Source organism: Ammodytes marinus (genome assembly GCF_949987685.1).
Source record: "Ammodytes marinus genome assembly, chromosome: 19".
NCBI classification, from domain to species: domain Eukaryota; kingdom Metazoa; phylum Chordata; class Actinopteri; order Uranoscopiformes; family Ammodytidae; genus Ammodytes; species Ammodytes marinus.
Window position 1 is genome coordinate 4596145 of NC_137223.1, and position 14908 is coordinate 4611052.

Consider the following 14908-nt stretch of genomic DNA (forward strand, 5'->3'; position numbering starts at 1 on the left):
ATGAAGTGAGAGATTAATCTTAGTTTTCATTTGTACAACATATAAGAGTCCAACTTTTTTTTAATAGAACAGATTTTGGATGCAGCCTTTGTCCATTTTATAAATCAAAAAATATTTTTCATGCATTTTCCTAGTTGAATAAAATGTATCATAAATCAGAATGAGAAAAACGAAAAGTGTGTGGTGGCAGATATTGAATGTTGGAATGCTTATTAATGTAATAGGAAACATTGTATTTATCTTGTATTACTCCTGTATGTCTAAGGTTAAATTCCTCAAATGTGTATTGAAGAGTATTCAGACTGTACCTCCCCAACCTTAAGATGTGATTTAAGATGTGACTTGCCATCTGATCGGGGCCATTCTGCTCAGAAAGTCATCGCGGGGCTTCCTGGGTCGGATGGACCTCCATGTTCTACTGGATAGAACATGAAGCCTCTGTTGTTTGATTGAATACTCTTTTGCTTGATTATGAAACACTCTCTGCTTGATTATTACAGCCTTATGATCTCACTTTTCTCACTACAAGTGAAAGTATTATTGAAAAAAAAAATGTATTAGAGAAATATGCAGAAGCAAACAGAAAAAGATTTAGTCAAATAAACACCTGAATGTACATGTTGTATCATAATACAAGTATGACATAAGACATGTTATGGAAGCATAATGGTCAGAAATCAAAAAAATGTACCAGTTCTTCAGTATCTCACCTTCATAAGTGCTACTAAATTTGCCACACTTTATATCTCGATGGATACATTTTGAAATCCCATTCATTCTGTTAACAAAGGGCAGGTCATCACAATACTACACCCTCTGACATGTCTCTGCAGCATTTTCCAAAAGAATACATTGAGATAAGACAGTTGAATGGCACTCAGTTATAAACTAGACTTTGACACAGCGCTTGTTCTCCACATTGTGAGAAATGTCTTTTTTTTTTTACTTAAAGATCTACTTCACCGGTGGAAATATGAGGGTGTATTGAACTCTGAGACCCCATGTAGTATAAATGCGCAATTTTTTTAGAAATCGGTTCATCCTAGCCTGAGAAAAGGCAGAAAGAGTGTTTTATGTTCTCACTGTCTAACACTACATGTTCCTATGTGTGACATCACACGTTGGCCAAGGGGAAGACTGAGGGAAGAAAAACCCCATTCATTATATTATAATAGCGATTTTATAATGATATAACGCTGATTCCGTATGGGTGAAGTATTCCTTTAAAGGCCATTTATTCCTTTGTACAGGATCAGAAGGACCGCATCTACTCCACGGTGAGGTCCAAGTCCACATCGGCCACGGTCAACAACCTGAAGCCCAGCACGGCCTACGTCTTCCAGATCAGAGCCTTCACACAGGCAGGCTACGGAACCTACGGGCCCAGGCTGGAGATCACCACCAAGGAAGAGGCCACAGGTATTCTTTTAAGATTTCAACATGCTTTATTTGTCACATGCACATTAAAGACCTACTTCACTGGTGGGAATATGAAGGTGTATTGAACTCTGAGATCCTATGTAGTATAAATGTGCAACATTTTTAGAAATCAGTTCATCCTAGCCTGAGAAAAGTCAGAAAGAGTGTGTTATGGTCTCACTGTCTAACCCTACATTTTCCCATGTATGACATCACACATGGTAAAATGTAGGGTTAGGATTAACAGGACAGCTGGGCCAAGGGAAGACTGAGGGATGAAAAACCTCATTCATTATATTATAATAGTGATTTTATAATGATAGAACACCGGTTCCGTATGGGTGAAGTATTCCTTTAACAATTACAGCAGCAGTCGTTGGCAGTGACATTATCAAGTCCCAGGCTCCTCTCAACAATGGAATATAGAAGAAGAGAAAACACAAGTGAAGAGAGCAACACCTGAGACACAAATAAACACAACAGTAGAGCAAGTACACAGTGCAGATAGAAAGTGTTGAGATAAGGTGCACCATATAAATATGAAGTTAATTTAGAAAAGCTAAATAAAATAAAATGTAGACCAAATAGAATACTGTACATGCAAATAAGTACACAAATAGCAAGTGTAGTGAAATAGGATACTGTACATGTAATAGAATAATGTGACCTAAAAAAAAATATGTATACGCCATGTACATATGTTGCACTCTGAATAGAAGGACATATTCAGTAGTTTATACAAAAGGGATTTGGACGACAAGCGTTCTCCAGAATGGCTGACTACACCTTTAAAACCTAAACCCTTTTCTTTTAATTCCATTAATTCCCACCCGAGCCATTATATTTTACTAAGGCTCAGTTGAGACTTAAAAAAAAAAAAGATACAATCGCAGAAAACATTTGAAAAAAAACAGTATGGAGGGTTTCTAAAAGATTACTGTATTAACTTTTTTCATTACTCCTCTAATGTGTAGCATATTGTGTCATTAATTCCTTTTAGATATGATCCTAATCATGTGGAAACTGACCAACTGGCCAAAAAAACGTGTAAATGGTTTGATGCATCGGGTACATCAGCTGAAAAAAAATTAGTAAAATTAAAATAATTAATCAGTGTTAGCCACTGCAGCATTTAGAGAGGAATGATGCAATTTGTGACAAAGTATCTCCTCCAGCTTTGCATGTGAGTTTCTCTGTGTTCCTTACTGTACTGCTGATCATAAAAATAATCTTGTTAGCATGCAGTAGGCATACAATTGGAACATTCTTTTACTTATTTACATCCCTGGTTGTTCCCTTACGGAGTCTCCGTCAATGTGACGTCACTTCTGGTGCGCACTGGATTATGGGTCAGAATCACCCAAATAGCATGCCTAATTTCAACACTAAAAATCTTGACCGGATGTCGTAGGCATCCAGATTATTTTTTTAATTCTGGAAAGTTTGCACTAGTCTGATCTACATTTTGATTTACAATCAAATGATCCACAAAGAGCATTAGTATGATTCCAAATCCACCCATGCCAATCCCTTAACAGGGGGACACTCAGACCACAGCAGTTTATCAGAACATCGTCTTGCTTGGAGCGCAGGCTTTTCGACTCCAAATGTGCGTACACATTGTTAAAGGAAAACGTCACCCATACGGAACCGGCGTTCTATCAATATAAAATTGCTATTATAATACAGTGAATGAGGTTTTTCTTCCCTCAGTCTTCCCTTGGCCAACGTGTGATGTCACACATAGGAACATGTAGTGTTAGACAGTGAGACCATAAAGCACTCTTTCTGCCTTTTCTCAGGCTAGGATGAACCAATTTCTAAAATGTTTGCACATTTATACTACATAGGATCTCAGAGTTCAATACACCTTCATATTTCCACTGGTGAAGTAGGTCTTCAATGTTTCCGGGTGCTCCTGTATAGTAATAGCCATAGGGAAATTATTTTTCTTCCAAGCAAAGCAAACACAAATTGCTTCGACTTTATGCTGACAACAACAAGAAGTCATGAGAAAAAGAATGATCGAGCACAAGGACAAGCTTCTGTAGTGTCGAGAGGATAAGCTCATTTAAATATAATCAGTAACATTAGCTTTGCCCTGAGGTTCACACTGTGTTATTGGTGAGGGGATGCTGCTGTGAGGTGGATCATAATGGTCTAGTGTTGTTTAATATTGTCACCATGGATACACAACAATCTCGGTCTAATGATTATCTCCTTTAATTTACACACCTCTATAAATCAGGAAAACCTACTGTTAGTGACCCATTCTTTTTTGTATAGCTTTTTTTAGAAAGGCCTTTTATATGAAAGCTTTTGGTTAACATTGGGGGAGGCACACGCTTTCTGAGTGAAACGCAAAAGAACTGAGCTCATGCGTTATCTAGCATTATCAGGACATTGTTAGTCTAGTTTAGGGTTACATCATTTTTCGTAATTAAAAGGAAAAGTTCAACACTTTGAATTTTTAATTTGAGGTTGTTGCCTCACTCTTGGGGTTCAAGACAAGGCAACGTAAATCATTTATTTAACTGTGTGTGCATGTTTTGAAGAAGAAATGGTCAACTGTCACACATCACTAGTTAGCTTAGCTCAAATACTGTTAGTCAATGGGTGGCGTTAGCATTCCCCCACTGACAGTCAAGAGGATTCACTTTACAACGTCACTAAACAGTCCTGTGTGCATGTTGGGAGTTTCAAGGCCTTTGACCCATAGATTGTATATAATCTGACCACGGCTATCACTTTCCAGCATTAACCCCGGCCTACTAAGTAAGGGGGCTGTCTGCAGTGGAAACGCAAGGCAGATCTAGGGGTTACCATTCCTTTTCCGAACCGTGCCTAACCGAACAGTGGCAACATAATACCGTAATGCAGATTGTCTCCTATAACAAGGTTGAATGTTTGCAGTGCAGTCACATTGTCCTTGACCAGCGCAGTGAACCAGTAACCCTCTTCTGGGACAGCATTGAGGTGGAAACCTGCTCCCTTTTAAAATATGACAGTTGCAGTTGAGTATTCTTAATTCTTTCAAAAATAGCTAATTGGTGTGATAATTAAGCTTGATGAGCAACAGCTGATCGAATGCTGCTCCACCACCAGACCAACACAGGCCACAAGAAAAAAACAAAAACACAAAAACATCCCTTGCGTTCCAATACCCATACATCCCTACTATTTAGTATGCCAGAAAAAGATTAAGGATGTCCCAATACATGCACGTCAATTGTAGTATGCTGAAATGACATAAATGCATCACTAACTCCAATAGCATTTTGCAGTATTCGTGTCTTTATTCTTGACATTTCTTGACATAATGAAGATAAATATTCCTTATCTGATTTATTTTCTCTCCCGTGGCCCTAAAACTCTTCTGTACTTTAGTATGTAGTGTAGTAAAAAGAAAAAGTATGTGAATTGGAACGCAGGGATTGTCTTCCATTTATACAGCGCAGATCCACTTGATTTAAAATGCATGACTTTCCCCTCTTCCTCGGACACTACAATCTTTGATTTCACTGCACAATGCAATCGTTTGGGGCGGTCCGTCAACGCAAACCGCTTTTTTTTTGCTATACTGTGAGGGGGGAGGGGGGCTCTGTGAATGGGTAAAACAATCCAAACCTGACTGTGTCTTTTGTTTCGCGATGAAGGGCATCAGCGCGGCCGTCTGGGACTATTAAGCCCACTTTCTGAAACAGTAGAGCCGTGTGTATGTGAGGAGGACAGCTCAAAAATAGAAAGTGTCCCCCCCACTCCACTCTCTCTGAGGAGGGTGGGGGTGGTGGGGGGGGGGTGGTTATCAGTCTCCATGCCTCTCATTGGCAGAAGTGTTAAGATGCCTGACTAGAGAAATTACTCCATTTTACAAGTTTACAAGTCACCTATTCTAATACGACTAGAGTACAAGTACAAAGGTATCAGATTTATCAACTCAATCAAAGCTGGACTATCGAAGTGTCTTTTTAAGTATTATTTTTCGCTGGCATGTTGTCCTCAATATCCATCCCACTAACAATAGACTGTGACTAGACTACACTTCTTCTCTAAATAATATTTTGGAGTCTCTACTGTCTGCTCCCTACATGTGCACCGGAATCACACAGGCACTCATGTAAAGAAACATGAAATGTATGTTGTAGCGTCAAAAAAAAAAAAAAAAAAAAAAAAAACTTTGGATAACTCTTTGGCTAATTATAGACATGGCAGAGCAGGCAATAAAAAGAGCACACATTCCTATTGCGTAGTATAGTGCTTGAGTCAATGCACGCACAGTACATTGACTCAAGCACTATACTACGCAATAATTATGTCCTTCACAACATTGTATCGTCTTTGAAGTTAACACTAAGCATTTTTCTGTCTTTTTTTCTCCACTGTCTTGCTTGGCGTGTGTGTGTGTGTGTGTGTGTGTGTGTGTGTGTGTGTGTGTGTGTGTGTGTGTGTGTGTGTGTGTGTGTGTGTGTGTGTGTGTGTGTGTGTGTGTGTGTGTGTGTGTGTGTGTGTGTGTGTGTGTGTGTGTGTGTGTGTGTGTGTGTGTGTGTGTGTGTGTGTGTGTGTGTGTGTGTGTGTGTGTGTGTGTGTGTGTGTGTGTGCGTGTGTGTGCGTGTGTGTGTGTGGACCACCACCAGCTGCGATCGTGTCGAGCGAGCAGAACCCTGTCATCATCATAGCGGTGGTGGCCGTGGCGGGGACCATCATCCTGGTCTTCATGGTTTTCGGCTTCATCATCGGGAGAAGGTACGCTCTCGCGGGCCCCATTGACTCTCCTCTCCTGTGAGTCTGCGCTTGTTTCAAATAGAGCCCTTATCCTGTCACTCACTCAAGGGCCTCCTACCACTAGGCCCGCCCCCCTTGCCTGCACACACGACGTGCCCTCACCCACCACCACCACCATCATCATCATCATCATCATCATATCGTGGCATGCTTGGCTAATGCTAATGGCTTGGATTGCACTTTTTTTTTTCTTTTTTTGTCTTTTTTTTACCAGTCCTTGACACATTTTTCTAAAGCTATTTCCATGCAGAAGCCATTAAGGAGACAAGTACCCACCAAAGTGAGAAAGCGCTTTGGCTGTTGCTTTCCTGTCTGTGAGTGTGTTGTGAGATCCTGAGGGCAAGATGAAGTATGGCACTGATTTGTTTTCTCATCCCCACCACCACAAAAAGCAGCCTGTTCCTGTTCAATTGTCATTATCGCCATTCCCCTCACACACACTCTACTTCATCTGTGATTCCATCTGCATGGATGGTATTTCATTAGAGTTTGCGTTTTAATGGTGGGTTCGTCATAAAAAAATTTAGCGTTAAAACTTTGCCAAACCGGAACATACAGATGACCTGACACCCCCCCCCCCCCCCCCCCCACTGGTACCTGTGTGACTTTGACTTACCAGTGGAATCAGTATCTCCTATGTCAAACAAAGATAAAAACCCATAAATATGTTTAGAAATCATGACATTATTGCTCTTAAATGGGATAATTCAGTATATTTGAAGTGGGGTTGTACGAGGTACTTATGCATAGTTGCCCTGCGTTCCAATACCCCATACTTCCCTACTATTTAGAATGCCTGAAAAAGATTTAGGATGTCCCAATACATGCACGTCAATTCTAGTATGCTGAAAAAACATAAAAGCCCAACTATCTCCAATAGCATTTTGGAGTATTCTTCTTTATTCTTGACATTTCTTGACATAATGAAAAAAAAAACTTCCTTATCTGATTTTTTCTTCTCTCCTGTGGGCCCTAAAACTCTTCTGTACTCTAGTATGTAGTGTAGTGCAAAGAAAAAGTATGTGATTTGGAATGCAGGGTCAGTGTGTTACCTTATGAAGATGGCGGTCAGGGCAGTCACTATAAGCAGTTAGAGGGAGACTTTGTCTTAGCAGAAGTCAGCCTTGTACTGTTGCAGAGGGGACCAGCAGAAAATCAGTGTTCATCCAGGTATATAAACGCTTACTTATACAATACATAACATGTCAAAAGGCTAGACTTCTGCTACATGTGTTTAACTTTGTCTAAGAGTAAAGTGCATGTCCATCACGTGTAGCCCTATTTTGCTTTCTCACGTCATCCCTTCTGCACTCACAGAACAACTTTGTGTGGCAAATCACCTGCTCAGGAGGAGCCTTCAACACATTTAATATTACAGATTGAATGTTACGAGAACATGTGGAACAGTGTCCTTTACAGTGCACGTATTATTTGATATGTTACGTGATTAGATACCTGAGCTACTTTACTTTCCCAGGGCTGTAGGCGGGTGGGATGCACAGCTGGCTTTATGAAGAGACTTGCCTGTTGCAGCCTTAGTTACTGCATTAAAAAAAGACTTGTAATATATACGTAGTGCATTTCCTCCGTACAATCAGTTGATTTCTGCCACTCTCTCCCCCTCCCCCTTTGCAGGCACTGCGGGTACAGCAAAGCCGATCAGGAGGGAGATGAGGAGCTCTACTTCCAATGTGAGTGCCTGCGTTGCATTCATAAGCCCAAATACACACACGTATAATATGCATATATGTACACACACGCACACACACACACACACACACACAGGGGTACTGACAACTCAATTACCGCATACTGAACAGGAGGGGGGTGCCTTAAAACCCATTAGCACCCACAGGCGTGACTGTTTGATCCTAGTTCATTTGATTTGAGTCAAAGCCGGGGAGCAATCAGTCCAACATCTGCTGCTGATTGGCTACACTCAGTATATATGGAGATGAAGAAGTTAGGAAGCTACAAACGCCCCAATGTGACAGCTGTCAGGGGAGAGGATTGAGTCATTCTGGGGCCTTGGGCCCTCCACATCCTTTGTTCTCCACCTTTTTCAAACGTTTTATTTACATTCAAAAATATGTATTTAAATAAACGTTGCTGCTGATTAGGCTACTACTGATACAAAAGATGAATAACAATTCAGATATCAGGTTTGTGTCCATTTAAACCAAGGACAGGCAAAGTGCTGATAGAAAAATACAAATAAAAAGGTAAAAGTCTTCATTCTCCAATCCGCCACACATAAGTCAGTGTGAGGGAGCTATTGACCTATTGCATGCTATCCTTTACCTTTTAAGACATCAGAGCTGATTGTAAGGTGGACCTTGCTTGGCATGGAAAAACATCAGAAATGCCTTCCCTATTCTTCATTGAAGAATAGGAACGTTTGACTTGTGGACGATACGGTTTTGCGTGTTAGTTAGCTTGATAACGCTAGACAACAAGCTATAGCTAACAAGCATACTATCTTATTGCATTGCTGATGTGCTCCCGAGTCAAGCAAGGTTCACTTCACAAATCTAGCAAATAATGTGAGCTTATATACAGTCAATGATTGAGGGTGAAATGCTCCCAGACTTAAGAGTTTATTTGTTGGATCGCCGCCGTCTTGCTGTGTGTTGAATACCTATGGTGTCCTGGTCGCTATTACACATGCGCAAATCTCAGAGATAGATGCAAAGTGGATTTTTCCTTTGTTTTATTCTGACTATATACAGTACATCAAGGAACATATGTGTGTCTGTCAGTCTGTGTGTGTGTGTCTGTCATTCCTAATTTTTCTCCTGAACAGCTTGACCGAACACTCTGAAATGTCACATGGCCCCTCAGTATATACCCAGCCATTTGTCATTACAAACATTTAAAAAAGCTTGATTTCTGTGGAGCATTTGTGCTGCGATCGCTGGCGAAAAACCACGCATGCGCAACTGTGCCGACTCATTTCACCGGTCCGTGTTGCTTCTATTGAGCAACAGGAGGAGCCATATTTATTATTTTTTTGCTTTGTTTTGTGAATCTTTTAAGAAGCAGAAAGAAGTGAAGTCAAAGTAAAGTAAATGGCGGGCAACAAATTGGACCGACGGTGAAATCCGTGAGCTCCTCTCAATCCGAGCTGAGGGCGAGATCAACCGGCACATCACGGGCACAGTAAAGGACGGCCCTCTGACTGCCAGCAGCAAGCGCTTCTGCACTAAATTCACCGGCCATTGTTGTTTAGAAAAAGCAACTGACCCGACGCACGCGCTAAATGTACATGTCACACCTGACACTTTTGCGTCACAGGCACACACCTCTTTCATTCCGGGATATGGAATGGCTGTGTAAATTGGCACAGTGATGCGCCAGGTATGAGCCCCTTTTTACACAGAGTTTGAACCAGTATCCAGCAGTGAGGGGTTCCAACCTTCCCCAGAAATACACACACAATGCTCCACAATGTTTTTTTTTACCCCTCATATCTGTACTGATATGTATGAGGCATTGTATTGGGCCCTTGGTGCCTCTGGGCTGCAGGCAATTGCCTAGCGTTGCCTTAATGGTGAGTCCCCCTCTGGGTTGACCTGCGAGAGCACAGAGAGAATATGTTGGTTAAAGATATGTAAACAACCTAACTGAGATGTTTTGGAGAGGTTCAGGTGTGCTCTGTTTTAAGGGGCTCTACTGGTGGGGAACCCTCTTTCAGTACGAAGGCTTTTTTCTATCCTATTTTAATGCTATCACCACTAATGATGTCCCTGGAGAGACAGCTGCAGAAGGCTTCTCCAAGTAGAGCTGTAATGATCTATGCCATAGGCAAACTGCTGATTTGGAAGCAAAGGTTTGGGGGGGGGGGGGTAATAAAGCATATAGGGCTTAAAGCATAGGCAGTGCTGGGGTGAGCCCAAGTTGGCTTGTCCTAAGTATCTGACAGATCCATTTTCAGGTTCTCACTTGCAGGCCCCTAACTGCAAAATAAAAACAATACAAACAAGGTTAGAGTTAGACGTAATGGAAGGATCCACCAAGCAATATCAAATAACCAAGAGGCTGCCAGAATGCTAGATTTGCGCGTATACATCCACCACGTAGACCCAATTTGTCTGACATGTAGCGTAGGGCGAGGAAATCTCGATGAGACATCCCCCTATCAGATCCACTGACATCTCAGATGGACCAATCAATTATGGGTAGCAAGTGGTGGTGGCTGTCTGTGTGTCCCTTCTCTGGAGCATAATGCATGTGTTGTATTTACACTGTCGGATGGGCCACCGCGCCTTTACCTCCATGCAGAGAGTGGGCTAAGTGTCCCTCCTAGCTGTATGAGCTAGCTAGTTCTCCTGTTGCATTTTGGTCCAGTGTATTCTCTCATTAAATGTTAAACTTGACAGGTTATATTGTTATCAGCAGAATTTAAAATGCACAGTGTAATGGCGCCCATGAGGGGTGCACCGCTCACTTAACACTGCATAATATCGCAATTTACTGTTAATTTGAAGTGCTGTGCAAAGTGGTTACCACCTACCACATCTCTGGCCTTTCTCTAACCTTGTTTGTTTTACTTATTAACTGCTTTCTGTTTCCACTCTCACTTCATGGACTCTTACCATGTCGATGCTATTTGGAATCCCATAATCAGCTTTATGGAGGAGACTCAAGGTCCATTTATAAATACATACAATCCATATATATATATATATAAGCATCAACTAAATGTTAAGGAAAATACCAAAATGCTTCTCTGAGGCATCTCTTTTGATGTTACATATTTTATGATTCAAAATGTTTGCATCTTTGCATCCTACCTTATTTTTCCTATGCCTCTGTACCAGCAATATCCGTAAAGGCCGTATTGTGAATGCACTATGTAAAGAACGCTTTAAGGGATTTTCTTCAAAGTTTGCACAAAAGCTCAAGGTCACTGTGACCTCACATCTTGTGAACACTATATTTTAAGACTGCATTGAGGAATTTTTGTCCAATTCAGCACAAGCTGCCACTTGCCCTGTGTTCCAAATGGCATACCGCTTATTTTCCTATTCTACATACTACAGCTGATCATAAAAATTATCTTGTAAGCATGCAGTAAGAATACAATTGGGACATACATATGTATTTCATTGTACCATTGCGCCTTGATCTTGCCTCTTGCTTTTATATCTGTCACATCCCCGGTTGTTTTCACAAGGAGGCTCCGTCGATGTGACGTCACTCCCAGCGGTGTGCACTGGATTGTGGGTCAGAATCTCAATGGCTTCTTAGGAGCTTTACCTGTCTTAAAACATTGCCTACCGCCACTGTACTTGTGCTGCGTCTCACTGTCTAACCCTACATTTCTCTTTCTGTGATGTCACAGAAAGAGAAATGTAGGGTTAGACAGTGATGAACCAATTTAATTTTTTTTTGCTCATTTATACTACATAGGATCTCAGAATTCAATACACCTTCATATTCCCACCGGTGAAATAGGCCTTTAACAATTTTCCGTGTGAGCTGACAAATACAATTTGATCTTATCTCATCTTACCTTCAGTAGTGGTGGCAGTTGTAACGATGTTTCAAGAATATCACACATTGTTATTTGTAAATGAGAATCTATGTTCCCTGGTTGGTGTATGGACCGCTGAATACCTGAAATCTGACTAATGGAGGGACTAAATCAGCTACAATCTAACGACCATTATTCAGTAAGGTATTCTAAGCTGCCGGGGATGTGAACAGGGAACCAACAGCCCTCTTGACAGCACTGTGCCTGGGTTACTCAAATATTTACCTTTCCATTTCTGATTACATTTTCCTCGTGTGAAAAAAGTCTTTTGATACCGGCCACTGACTGCTGAGCAATTCCCCTCTGAATCACTGGTCTTTGTAATCGGTTTTGCCTGTCAAGAGACCTGCTGGTGTGCCAGTGTGCATATTTAAATAACGTAACAGTAATCCTCTTACCTTTCTACAGTTAAATTTCCAGGCTCCAAGACCTACATTGACCCCGAAACCTACGAGGACCCAAGCAGGGCTGTCCATCAATTTGCCAAGGAGCTGGACGCCTCTTGCATCAAAATCGAGCGGGTTATTGGAGCAGGTAAGACCCCCTCTTCCTGTGTCTGTCTCTCTCCAGCTCTCTGCTATTTAGTCCCCTCCCAGCTATCATACATCACGCTGACAGCTCAATATTTACACCTTGAACAGGGACACAGCTCTCTATGCATTGTATATTGATAGTGCAATCTTCAAAAAAGGGGGGGAAAAAGTTCATTGCAATTAATGTGTGTGGGCCGTGTCCAAGATCGCTCAAGATTCCCCACAGCTGAAAAAAAATTGCTGCCACATGGGGTTTTTTTCTCTCACAGAGGCAGTCAATGACAGTGTCTATGCATCTCTAAAGCATGTCTTATTATAGGGTCTCAGTTTACACTCCCCCGGGAATATAACAAGCAAGATGTTCCCTGCTCCCAATTTGTATTCCAACCCTTGCACACAGCTGCTTTGACTCAAAAATGCACTAATACATTTGTCATTGTGAAGTGCTGGGATTTTTTTTTTCTTTTTTTTTAACCAACCCACCCCTTCACTCACTGGTTTTTAATCCCCCACTCAGGAGAGTTCGGGGAGGTGTGCAGCGGCCGCCTGAAGCTGCCTGGGAAGAGAGACGCCTCCGTGGCCATCAAGACGTTGAAAGTGGGCTACACGGAGAAGCAGCGGCGCGAGTTCCTGTGCGAGGCCAGCATCATGGGACAGTTTGACCATCCCAACGTGGTTCATCTGGAGGGAGTGGTGACCAGAGGTAAACTGGAAAAATTGAAATTGAAAAACATAAAGTGTTTGTGCGCAGTATTTGCGATTGCGACATCTATATGAAATAAATGGGATTATCCCTGCATTCCAATTCCCCATACTTCCATACAATTTAGTATGCCAGAAAAAGGATTTAGGATGTCCCAATACATGCATGTCAACTGTAGTATGCTGAAAATACATAACTGCCCCACTAGCTCCAATAGCATTTTGGAGTATTCGTCTTTATTCTTGACATTTCTTGACATAGTGAAAAAATAACTTCATTATCTGATTTTTTTATCTCTTCTGTGGCCCTTAAACTCTTCTGTACTTTAGTATGTATGTAGTGTAGTAAAAAGAAAGAGTATGTGATTTGAAACGTATAGGGTATGTGTCCACTTGCTTGGTTTTCAATTAAATTACAGAGTTTATCGATTTGTTTTGAATTATGTATTTATCAATTTAAAACTGAAAAATATTAAGTAACATAGAAAAAAATATACTGTTTAAAAAAAACTTAACAGTCTTAAAATAAATCAACAATGTTTGACATGGCGGCCTGGGCCTAAATTGACCCCTAATGTCAAACACAGTTTATTAAAAAAAGAAAAATGGGAACACACGGAGGGGGTGGGGGAGGGACCCTGCTGTGAATGCCATGAGACAGTTTAATAATCCCCATCAGAACGGTGTCATGCTCGTGCTCTCGGCTTTGGAAGATAAAAAGTGCCGTATTTAAAAGTGACATTATATCTGATTAAATTAGCCCACTCCCCCCCCCTCCCCACTTTTAAACATGTTCTCATTTAGACTCTGTAATAAAAAGGAGCAGATGGTAACTTTCAAATTAAAAGCCAATGAAACACACACAACTATAAATAACCTGGAAGCAGTTTTGTTTATTGTGAGGCATTATCTAAAGCAGACCAAATCCAGGTATTTAATTTTTTTGCATTTAGTTTTTTATTCATTCATCTATTACTATTTATTATTATTATCATTATTATTATTATTATTATTATTATTATTATTATTATTATTATTATTATTATTATTATTATTATTATTATTTTAGTTCAAAATAAAGAAATTCAATCAATCAATCAATCAAATCCAGGTATTAATTAATTTTCTTTTCTCCCTACAGGAAAACCAGTGATGATCGTCATCGAATACATGGAGAACGGCTCATTGGACGCTTTCCTCAGGGTGAGTAGTGCCACCTTTTCAAGCTTACTTCTGCGTCTTTTATGCTTGTTAGTTACTTCTTTATTTTGCTTTTGACCATATGTACTTAAACTGGCCTGTATTTAAAAAGAATTTACATGATTTTGTAGTTGTTGTTTTATATTTTAATTTTAATTTTTTATTTCTTTACCTTGTTTACCTTGTTTTGTATTTTAATGTTAGGTGGGCATCCTTTATAAGATCTTCGGGGTTTCTTTTCTCCCACCAGTGCATTCATGAAATGTCTAAGTGCATCTTTTTTGCCATTTTAATCTTGTTTATCTGCACAAATGAAAACTAAACTAAACTCAACTTCAGATACTCACAGCAGCATTATACTTCCTAACTTTTTTAAATTGCATTTAGCTGGAAGTCGTCGCAGACAGCAGTAGGCAGTCTGCAGTAGGATCGGTGCATCACATAAATATCATATATCTCGTGCTAGAGAGAGCTAGCTACTGCAGTGTCGTGACCTACATTCTCTTCATGGTCAGTGGAGATGGCTGACCTGCAGTGGTGTTTATTTATTTATTTGTTTGTTTGTTTCAGGACAATGCACATTAATGAACATGTACAGCAGTACACGTACAAATGCCAGAGTGTAGCTCGGGGGCTCATTTCCATCTGTAGTCCATTAGGCAGGTTGATGTTACAATAAAAATGACAAAGATATACAATAGAAACATTTGCTATATACAAATATGGAGAAACAGAA

The 14908-nt window shown here is 40.5% G+C and overlaps 1 protein-coding gene across 2 annotated transcripts in view; it reads left to right on the forward strand.

Moving 5' to 3' along the window:
• The window catches only part of epha7 (eph receptor A7), a 105783-nt gene that overhangs the window by 77031 nt on the left and 13844 nt on the right, over nt 1–14908 (forward strand). Inside the window, exons 6-11 of one of the 2 annotated variants that reach the window (XM_080048005.1) lie at nt 1251–1419; nt 6054–6162; nt 7837–7892; nt 12146–12271; nt 12788–12973; nt 14114–14175. In XM_080048005.1, coding sequence (XP_079904131.1) covers nt 1251–1419; nt 6054–6162; nt 7837–7892; nt 12146–12271; nt 12788–12973; nt 14114–14175 — 708 coding nt within the window. The remainder of the gene's footprint in view (nt 1–1250; nt 1420–6053; nt 6163–7836; nt 7893–12145; nt 12272–12787; nt 12974–14113; nt 14176–14908) is intronic. The other variant, XM_080048006.1, reaches the window with a different exon arrangement.